Below are 11426 nucleotides of genomic sequence, written 5' to 3'. Positions count from 1 at the left end.
ATCTTTTTATTTTTAATATGGTTACTAGAATATTTTAAATTACATATTGGCTTGCATTCTGTTTCTGTTGGATAGCACTGGGCTAATCACTTTCACATCCACCCTTATATCCGAAACACTCAGCACAGTGCATGTTTCTTTTTTAATTAATTAATTAATCAGTAGAGACTGGGTCTCACTATGTTGCCCAGGCTGGTCTCAAACTTCTGGCCTCAAGGGATCCTCCTACCTTGGCCTCCCAAAGCACAATGTTTCTTGAGTCTCTAAGACACACAGCTCAAACCATCTCCCCACTGCTTCCAGACTAAAAGTTCAGAGGACTTGGTCAATGTTTGAGCCACCCCAGTCTCTCTTTCCACCTCTCTCCCTTTCCGAATCCTGCCATACTGGTCTCTCCCTGCACGTGCTCACTGCGGGCCCAGCCTCGGAACAATCTCTCTTGCCTTTGATTGGAATGCCTTCTCCTTCTACCCAGCCCTCCAATGCCACCTCCTATGAGGAGCCCTCCCAGATCCTTTTGATCCAAGCTGGCCCCTCCCTGCCTTACTCTTTTCCCTTGGTGTCGCCTCACACACTGCCCTGCCCATCAGAGGGACTCTGGGCTTGTCAGTCTTGCCCACCACCCTCCTTCTGTGACTAGACTCTATCACTGCCCACTTCTGCCCTGAGGTCAGGGGAGGAGAGTAGCCTCAGGAAATGCCCACAGGACAAACCTCAAGTCCAAGTTGGAGACGACTACAAACCAGGGATCTGAGCAAGTGACTTCACCTTGCAAAGCCTCAGTCACCTCATCTGAAAAATGGGGGCAAGGATCCTACTGTCCTCTTCTTGGCCCTCTAATGCCTCTCTTACCCCATGACTCTTCCCTCAGGTTGCTTCCCTCCTGAGAAAAATGGTACCATCCTAGAAGCCAGCACCCTCGAAAATCCAGTCTGTAGCCTCCACAGGCCAGCCCTCCAGCGTGCCCGGCAATTTCCCAGCGTTTCCCCAGTGGCTGGTTCTCACTTTCTCTGCTCTCCTCAAACCTCTGACCTGCAGGTCTCCCTTGACTCTTGGTAGCATCCAACCTTCTGCTCAAAACTCTTCCCCACACCGTCCCCAAGCTCTGCCTAGCCCCAGGCTGCCCCACCTCCAAAGGGCCTCTCTGGGGGGCTGAGGGGCAACAGGTAGCCAGACAATACCAGGACACTGGGAGCTCAGGGGCCCTCCAGCTCCTCCAGACTCCCCATCCCACACCAGCTGTGGCTTTGCCAATGTCACAGAGCTCCCTGGGGCCTTGGTTACTTCCCGTAATAAAATCAGGGTGGCAATCTCTGCCTTTTCACCTCCCTCTGGAGTCAAGGAGATACAGAGGGAGGATGCGAAAGGCCAGGAGGGGGCACCATGCTATACTCCCCCCAGACACTTCCCTGACGTGACCAAAGGCATTTCTGCCCACACTTGTGCCCCACCATGTACACTCAGTGAGGGGAGGCCCTGGTTGCTGCTCGGGTCCCCCACTCTTCCCACTCCTGTAAGCTTCCAGCAGCATCAAGTCGTTCTCCCTTAGCCCACAGACCACAGACTGGACTAGCCCCCAAGTCCTCTTAAGGACCGGGACTCTACCGTAACTTTCAGAACTGGAAGGATCTTGAAGATCATCCAATCCCACATCTGATTCTTGATACACTTATGTGGCAGCCCAGCAAGTGGCCACCTAGTCTCTGCTTACATAACCCTAGAGATGGGGCACTCACTACCTCCCAAGGCATCTCCTTTTATCCCTAGATCATTCTCACATGTATAAAGTTCTTTCTCACATTGAGCTGAAATCCCCTCTGCGTCTGCTACACACTGGCCTTTAGGGCCACACGACGTGTCATTCCACCCCCCTTCCTTGTCAGCCCTCCAAACATATGAAGGCAACAGTCCTGTCCTGCTTATTCTGCTCTTCTTTGTGCCAACGCATCCCTAGATCCTTCAACGTCCCCAGGTGCTGTATCAGATTGTCCTCCACCCAGATTACACTCATCTGGGCGCATCCCTATTTGTCACTGTCCCTCTTTAAGACCAATAGCCCCAAATGGGCCACAGTCCTCAGAGAATGATCTGACCAGCACAGAGTGGTCAAGACCAACACCACCCACGTTCTGACCACCCTAGACCTTTTAAATCAGCTCGAGAGTCCAAACAGTGACTGCTGACCAGAGACGACAAGCCAATACCGCACTCCACAAACACAGTGAAACAATCCCCCCAAACCAGGACCTGTCCGTTTGGTGGTAAACATCAAATTGTATTTTTTTCTTTCTCCAAAAATCTCTGCCTGGATCCCTCAGCCCCTGAGGACCCTCACACAATCTACCCCTCCACTGTAATCCAAAATAGCCAGGCCCCCGGCTTGGGCACATCTGCTGCAAGTCTAGGCGACAGTGGGAGAAAAGATGACACCATCAACCCAGTAAACCAACAGAGATGGCAGCCCACTGCCTCCTGCAGCAACAGAGCATGCAGCCCACTGAGTTAAAGACTTGTGACATCTGCTCAGGAGCGGCAGGAGCAGGGGAAAGAGGCCAGACAGGTTCCGAAAGCCGTGAATCGTCCCCACGTGCCCCCCAGCTCCAAACAGAGGCCCCAGGCTCAGCTTCTGCGCTGCCTGGAACACGCAGACCACAGGCCAATCCACTGCTGGGCCGACTCAATTTTCTAGTTACAGATCTTAAGTACTTAGGCATGTGCTCACGAGAACACACATCCCTTACACGGAGCTGAGAAAGGGAATTGTGCCGAGGAACAGAATAATTGAATCAAGATTTCTGTCACGCTGCTCTCAGGCCCTAGACCACAGCCCCGGTTTTTTTCCTTCCTTTCCTGACTAAGATTTTACAGACTCCCAGGGGGTCGTTTCTCCTCTCAAACCCATTAATGTCAGCCAGCGCTGGCAGCCCATCCAGGGGAAGGGAGACTCGGATGAAGGTGCCCCGTATCCGGGATGGAGGTGGCCGGCTCTGAAGGCCCAGGAGGCACATGGCATGCCAAGGGGTTGAGAAAAACCAACCAGGAAGATTGTCATCTTTGTAATCCCCACGAGGCCCCCTGCGCTCCTTTCTTCCAGGTCCAAGGGCAAGGATGAGATGATTATTAATTTCCTCAATGCTCATCATCAGCAGGCCCGAAGGCCTTCTCTGTTGAGGGGCTGGCATAGCCTTTCAGACAGCCCCCCATCCCCGCCACCCGCCAGTGCCCCTCTCACGCTGGACAGGGAGGTGGCTGCTTGGCCCAGGCTCCCCCGCAAAGGGGACAGAAGCGTTGTGCTCGGACCCCTGTGAACTCTGCCCTCAAGCATCATATCTGCACACACAGGGTCTTCTTAAAGGCCACAGGGCTCTGCCAGGTCCACTTTCTCTAGCCAAGGGGTGACGACCGGGAGAGGCGAGCAAGGATTCCACAGTCCCAGCCTGCTGCCTGTCTGCCCTCGCTGCAGGGGCTGAGCCTGGGTCCGGGCACTCCTTGTGGGCCCCTTTGCTTCCACCCCTGACGGAGCACCTGAAACAGATCGCAGGGCCATCTGCGACAGGGCGACAGGGCTGCGTGGCGGCTCTTACCTTCGTCTCTCTTGCGCTTGTTGGTGTCGGCGCTGGGGGACGTGATGCCCAGGATGCCGCTGATGGAGTACGACGAGCCAGCTGAGTCCGTGCTCACCGACGACACCTGCGTCACGGAGCCCGTGGACACTGCGCAGAGGGAGAGGGGCCGTCAGGGCCTGCCGGAGGGCTGAGAGGCGGATGGTGCCCGGCACTCACTCACCGCACACTGGGCTGAGGGGAGCGAGCATGCGGGATGGGGGGACACTCGCCCTGTGGCAGCGGCCACACCTGGCCAAGGGAGCAGCTTTGGCCTCCGGCCTCAGACGTTTGCCCAGATTCTCAGCTGCTGGGGAGGAGGAGAGGCAGGATGGGCACAGATTGTGTAGAAAGGAACACAGGGACAGACCAGAAGGGCACCAGCTCAAATCCCCACAGGGGATGGAGAAGAGAAAGGGAGCTGAGGCCCACCACCAGCCAGTGCTAAAAAACCCAGACTACTCATTACACCTATTCAGTCTCTGCTGGCATATCCCCCCTTGCACACAGACTAAGTACCTGCGCACACTCACACACAAAGCCAACAAGCTCCAAACGGCAGATTGCCGCTTCTTTGCCCAGTTCCTCAATGTCTGTTCTCCTTACAGTTTATTTTACCTGGACTTGATTTTCAGTATTAATCATGATAATAATAAACATTTTCTGAGAGCTTACTCTGTGCCAGGCATTGAGGCATTATCTCATTTAATCCTGAAAATAACCTTATAAGCTAGGCAATGTTATTATCCCATTGGAAAGGTAAAAGAACCAAAGCTTGGAGAAGACGAGTGATTCACCCGAGATCATACAGCTAACAGGAAGCAGAGTGGTGATTGGAACCCAGAGACTAAAGTCTTAACCCCTATAACTCGTCTGTTCCTCACTAATAAATAATGAAGAACAATAACATACTTTGCATTTATGCAGTGCTTTTCTTTTAATGATTGCAACAGCCCAGAGTGCTATTATTTATCCCCATTCATCAAATGAAGACACTGAGGTTCCACAAGGTGAAGTGAGTCAAAGTCACCTAGCTAATATGCAGCAACACCAGAGCTCAGCCTCAGGTGTAAGGACTTAAAGTTGACATTTCCCCTGCCCAGAAACACGCAGAGGTTGGTGTCTTATTGTGACTGAGGCCAGGTCTCTAAGTTCCTAAGGATAAGAATGGGGGAGGGGACGTTTGTGCACGTTTCACATTCATTCCTGGCCTCAGAGTCCTAGGGAGAGACCAGTCCATTGTCAGGGTCCTCTCCAGCCATTCAGCTGAATCGCCATTTCTGGACTGTGGGGATTCTTTCCTGGTTTGTTAAAACCAACAGACACATTTCCTTGGGCTATAACTAGCAGGAGGCAGGTAGAGCAGCCTTTGACTCTGAAGTAGGAAATCACTAGAAACAGTGGCGATTTGGAAGCCCGAGCTTTCCTTGGAGCAGACTGAGCTCCTCACTCCTACAGACCTAGAGGGAACAGTGCCTTTCTTATCGTATTTCAGTTTGATTTCAGATCTTCCTTAAGCGACACAGAAGCAGAAATCGTTAACTTCTCCTTTTCTTCACCAGAAGCAGCTCCTCAAAATAGATTTATGCAAATCTCACAACGTTTTCTATATTAAGCTACAGAAAACAGAGGAAGAAAGAAGATCCCAGGTCACTTGGTACTTTAAACAACAACAGCCACATGTCACCAAGGCTCACCATGTTGCTGGCAGAGCTGATGACATTTGTTTCAGTCTTTTATGATTGCTCTAGGCTCAAAAGGCCCAGATTCCTGTACTGGCTCCACTATTTACTGGCAACATGACCAAGGGCGAGTTATTTCATCTCTTTCTAAGTTTCAGTTTCCTCACTCCTCAATAAGTTCTGAAACTCTAAGGGGCTATATACACGTGAGATATAGTTTTAATAAAAATGTATGGGTCTGGGACAAAACAAAACATTCTGCTGAATTACAGTAGAATTATTCCTCTAAACATTGAAAGAATATTAGCAGTCACTCCTAGTTTGATTTTCATTGTTATGTGACCTGAAATAGTTAAAGCCACAAGTGAAATCTCAGCCACACACACTCTCCCAGGAAGCTTTCTTCAACCCTCTTCACCCCAGCCCGACAAAGCTGGTGGTTCCCTCCCTCCTGCTTCCACATGGTTCCCTCCCTCCTGCTTCCATGGCACCCATCCTTTCTTCTTGTTTCGTCTCAGTGTTTTGCAAACTTCTCTCCATTCCATTCTCTTAGACTGAAAAGCCCTTGAGAATGGGGATCTTTGTCCTGCCTCCTTTGTCACATTGGTCTCCAACTCCGTGGTCTGCATAGCAGGGGCTTAGCAAACACTTTCTGAAGGGATTGCTTAAATGAAGAATTATTTCATGCCAATTCTGTCTTACCTTTATCCAGAGAGGTAACCATAGAGGATCAGAGACCTCACAGAGCACCTGGTTTGTGCCCCTCCATCCACAAATGAAGAAACTGAGGCCCAGGGAGATGAAGGGACTTCCACAGTTCACTGGGTGAGTTAATGACAGAGTTGGAACTATAAGCCAGACCTCTGCCTGCTCCCCATCACCACGGGGAGTCCAAGTTTTCAGTTAAAGAAGGAATGACAAAGGTGCAGAAACGTCACACAACCTGAGGTGTGATTATGCATTATCGACTGTGGCAACCAGAACAGTCAGAGGCTTGCTGAATGGTCACCCACTTTCTTGTAGTAGAATAACTTTTCCTCCAGCTAACCGGAAATGTTTCCTTTATCCCAAGTGAAGAAATAATACACCTTAAATAAACACGTCATTTTCACTTCTCAATCTTTGGCGGGAAGGCGAGGGAAATTTCTGAACTCTTGAGTGATCGGAAATGAAACTCCCACACTGACGAGTGACAGTCACTCTCAGACTTCACCTGCCAGCGCCAGCGCCCCCACGGGCAGCCCTTGACATTTCAGAACGTGAGAGCGAAGCAAGACAGAAAGACAGAAAGAAAGTTTGGGAACTTTTGCCACATCTTCACTCAAGACTGCAAGTGCACAAAGAATTATAGAAGGGCTGGTTGATAGAAGAAAAAAACACATTCAAAACTACTTACTGACTAATGATGCAGAAAATGTTATGAATAAGTATCCCTTTCTTGATTTATTACTTTAATTATCTGACATTCTATAGACCCCCATTAGTGGATTTTTTTTTTTTTGGCTTAGATTTCAATTTTCTGTCTCATGGTGAAAGCTATTTATCATAATAATCAGTAAAATTCAAAACCTTTTAGCAGTATTTATAAAATTCATTTACCAGGTTCAGCCCTTGGAGAATGACAAAGAAGGCGCATTAGTACGTGTGCCGAAGTGTTTTATGCAGAATTATCTGTCCATAAGAATGATTAAAAGTTCTTTAGAATATTTGGAGCCCATTAGATTTTTAAATTTTTTTTAAAAGTTCTTCTTACCTATGCTGTGACTGGAAGCTGGGACTGGCTGGTTGGGTGGCTGCTGTACTTTTGTCCGGATGATCCTGTGGGCAGTTGGGAAAAAGAAAAATGGCTATTTACCACGAGGTAGGAGAAAAGACCTCAACCAGCTACGCACAGACAACCAGAAAACCCATCCCCAAGCTGGGCCATGGATCAAGCTGGGCAGAGAGGCAGAGGTCGGAGGAAGATTATGAACTCAGGCTGGGTGTTAGGAGGTTGGAAGAATTACGGAGTAGTCCCAGCTCAGCCCCTATCTGTCTGGGTGTCTTTGGGTAACCTGCACCCCCTCTCTAGCCTTCAAGTGTCTCTTCTGAAGAAAGGGGATGATGTATTAACGTTACAAGTAGGCATCCCTTTCTGGGGTATAGCTCCAGCTCTTAGGGGACTCACTGAGTGACTTTAGGGAGTTCTTTCTCTTCCCTAGACCTCAGCCTCCCATCTGTGGAATGAAGAAATCGAACCAGGTGACCTCTCTGTCCTCTGACAGCCCTACATGCTAGTTCTCTGTCCTAGAGAACTCATAAGGAGGATTAACAGCCCTGCCCACAGGAAACTGCCAAGGGAGGGGTTGTAATGTTGTTCTGAAACCAGGGAGGGTTGAAGTGCTGCCAGGAGACACCTGGCTTGGCTTTGCTAAGAGGAAGCCCACCTCGCACAAAACCTCACAGAAAGGATTCACAGGGCTGGAGCCAGGGGTATCCCAGCCTGTCTTTCCAGAGGCAAACCTTGCTTAAGTTCTACTATGAACTTGACTGTGACCTTGAGCAAGTCCATTCCATTATGAGCCTCAATAGAATGAGGGAGTTGAAACAAGCCACTCTTCACTTGTTTTTAAGTAATCAAATCCTTTAAAAAGAAATCTTATGGGAAAGCCCAGTACCAGTATATAAAAGAGATAACAGCTGAACTGCCTTCCCTTAGCCACCTGGCAGCTCTGATGTCCTTCTGTATGTCCTTGGGCTCTGGGGAGCCTGGGCTGCAGACTTGCAGCTGGGACAATGCGTGGGGCCTTCACGAGACCACAAGCATCTTATAGCAGCAGAACAGGGCCAAGCCAAAGTCCCCTGGGATCTAGAAGAAAGTTCCTTCCTTGGCATTTGGGAGAAGAGTGGGGTCATAATAAAATGTTCAGCTCCTTTGTAAAAGTTCTTTTCCAGCCTCAAACTATTACCTTTTGAAAGGACATTTATTAGAGTTTTTCCTCATTATAAAAGTAGTATGTGCTCATTGTGGCCTATTTGGACAGCATGGAAAATTACAAAGACATCTAAAACCACATTTTGGTATATATCCATGATACCAACATTCCTATGCATATTTAGAAATATCCATTTTTCTCTTAACAAAAATCAGGATTAAACCATCTTTTAAACACAGTTTTGCATCCTGCTCTTTTCATACAACATTCTATGAGCAGCTTTTTCACATTCTAGACCATTATATCTGGAAGTTCATTTCAAGGCTGCACTGAGTCTCCAGCTTGTACAAAAGAAGGACAGAAGTAGCCGGTGCCTCCCCTTAAACTCACTGGGCCGTAGCTTCTGCCCTCTCTGTTCTTACGGCTCAGTGCTGGGCACCATGGGCACTCCGTGTCCTGGGCTGATAGCCTGGAATGAATTTTTCTGTTCACCCTACAGTCTAACCACACAGGCCCTCTGGTGCCCTGGCTCCTTGAGCTCAGCAAAGAAACTTTTGTGCTTAACTGTTACCACAAATACATTCAGGGTGTTTGTTTGTTTCTTTGTTTTCCCCAATATTCAAACCACTTATTTTAACTAAGCAAACTCGGAACGTATTGGACAAAGACCTGCGAGTGAGGTAGTCCTTTTGACCACCTGGAATTAAGCTGGCATCTGATCTAATTTTTGTATTTTTGTATATGTCCCTTCTCCGTAAGTGTCTATAGAGATATATTGCTAGATATGTGAATCTATGAATATATCAGATATAAATATAATTTATTTCTATATAAATATATAGCAAAATATGTCACTGTAGTTCAGCTTAAATTCCTAACTTTTCAAAGCAGTGCCTATTAAATTTGTACATAAGCAAAGAAAATTATGTTTTCCTCATTTAAAAAAATGTTTATAAATATCACTCGTAAAGCATTATTAATTGTCATAAACCATTGGGAGGCAGCTGCAGCATAGTGATTAAGTATACAGTCTCTGGAACTAGACTACTAGAGTTTGAATCCCATCCTTGCAATTTGCCAACTACATGACCTTGGGTAAATTACTTAACCTCTCTATGCCTCAGTTTCTTTATCTGCAAAAAGGGACTAAGAATCAGTCCTATCTCATAGGGTTTTTACTAGGATTAAATTAATTAAATGCTTAGAATAGGCCGGGCGCGGTGGCTCACGCCTGTAATCCCAGCATTCTGGGAGGCCAAGGCAGGCTGATTGTTTGAGCTCAGGAGTTCGAGACCAGCCTGAGCAAGAGCGAGACCCCGTCTCTACTAAAAATAGAAAGAAATTATCTGGACAACTAAAAATATATAGAAAAAAAAATGAGCCAGGCATGGTGACGCATGCCTGTAGTCCCAGCTACTCGGGAGGCTGAGGCAGGAGGATCGCTTGAGCCCAGGAGTTTTGAGGTTGCTGTGAGCTAGGCTAATGCCACGGCACTCACTCTAGCCAGGGCAACAGAGTGAGACTCTGTCTCAAAAAAAATAAAATAAAATAAATGCTTAGAATAGTAGATACTTTATAGTAAGTGATCAATAAATGTTAGATGTTATTTTCAGTGGTGTCTTCATAAATATTAATGACCAGCTTCAACCTTAAATTGTTCATATTTTTCACATTGGCCTTAAAAAGCACATGGGGTCCCCTTGGAAGCTAGGGAGGGGAATATAGCCATCCTTATGCCCTATTTTAAGGCTGCAGTGGGGCTATCATTTTGGGGGATCCAAGAATTATAAGGAACCCTCCAAAGCCGTCTCCAGGTATGAGAGATTTTGCCTACCTGCTTGCAGCAACTGCCAAGTCAAAACAAAGAGCATCATCTCCCATTGAGAAGAAATAGTAGTGGTAAGAACAAGGCTGTAGTAGAATCATAACAATTCTAAAAAAAACTAAAAATCAAAAATGTAAGCTACCATCAAGACTTACCATAGTAAGAGCATGCTCAGGGCTTTTTCTAAGCCAGAGATAGTTGGGGTAAATTGGCAGTCAACCCTAAAAGGCATATCCTTTACTTGGCTGAGTAAAAGCATGACTATGGATGCCATACTGTATGAACATCCTAGATTGTTCAACAGAGGAGAGAGCTCAGCAATCAAACTGTTCCTATGGATAAGGAAACTGAAGCCCAGAGTACTCAAGTGACTTGCCCAGGGTCACACAGTAAGTCAGCCCAGACTCCCAGCTCCCATGCCTGAGCACTTTTCTTTGAGCCACCTTCAAAGGAAGAAGTCCGTCTTCTAAATACTTCCTATGTGAGGCATAAAGCCTATTTGGATTCAAAATCCATTTAGGATTTGAGGCTTAAAATTCTGAGGGATTTTATGTATTACAGACATTTAAGGATCCCATGTAAACATCACTCCCCCTCCTTTGAAAGGCTAGGTCTTTTCCGAGGTCAGAGGGAAAGAAAAGGAAGCTCCGTGGAGGGATCGCAAGGGAAAAAAAAAAGAAAGAAAGAAAGGAAAGCTAGGTCTTCCACCACCAGCCCCCCACCATCCCTCACAAAATTACATTGAAAGAAAATCATGGTGCCTTGAAAAAGGAAGTGGGGAGATAAGGCTGAAGAAACACCCACGTCTAAGGCACTGATCAAAGTACCATCGGTGCAGTAAGAAGCTTGTCCATCAGCTATGCTGAGAATTGAAAAACCAGGGGGCCAACTGAGCCAAGCTGGGAGGGGACCCACAGGTGGCACGCAAACCTGTGACTGTCGTGGAGGAGAAAGGGGGAATGGGTCAATAGTCTCTGAAGGTTTACCACCAAAATAAGGATGAAGACCAGAATTAACAAATCATCTTCCCCAGGCCACGTCCAGCCACAACAAGGTTTGTTTGGCCTATACAGTATATTTACTTTTATTTGAATTAGTTACTAATATTTATAAGTTGGGAGATTTTTCATAAATACCTGATTTCTAGCTTTTCTTAAAAAATCAGAATCACATGACAACCAGTTGGTGCTTATTGTAGCTGCCCCCCTGCCCCAAACTGGGAATGCCACTCGTAGTCCCCATCACTTGGCCCCTGGGATTTAGAGCCACAGGGACAGAAGAAGGAAGACTCCATTCCACCCACTGTTTGAGCCAGCTCTGGGACAGCCACCTCCAACCGACACTCCGACTGGATTCCAAGAATCCCTCATGTGGGTCGTGCGGCATCCCAGCACGCATCTGT

General features: G+C 47.4%; 1 protein-coding gene across 9 annotated transcripts in view; it reads right to left on the bottom strand.

The window, feature by feature from the left end:
• Positions 1 to 11426, bottom strand: part of PAX5 (paired box 5) — a 177665-nt gene that overhangs the window by 143969 nt on the left and 22270 nt on the right. For 7 of the 9 annotated variants that reach the window (XM_012656063.1, XM_012656072.1, XM_012656081.1 and 4 more), the window contains 2 exons: positions 7038 to 7102; positions 3585 to 3713 (listed from right to left, as the gene is read on the bottom strand). In XM_012656063.1, coding sequence (XP_012511517.1) covers positions 3585 to 3713; positions 7038 to 7102 — 194 coding nt within the window. The remainder of the gene's footprint in view (positions 1 to 3584; positions 3714 to 7037; positions 7103 to 11426) is intronic. The other 2 variants (XM_012656089.1, XM_012656113.1) reach the window with 1 other exon arrangement.

Source organism: Propithecus coquereli, unplaced genomic scaffold, assembly GCF_000956105.1.
Source record: "Propithecus coquereli isolate 6110/MARCELLA unplaced genomic scaffold, Pcoq_1.0 Scaffold114, whole genome shotgun sequence".
NCBI lineage: Eukaryota > Metazoa > Chordata > Mammalia > Primates > Indriidae > Propithecus > Propithecus coquereli.
This window is presented reverse-complemented; position numbering and strand designations above follow the sequence as displayed.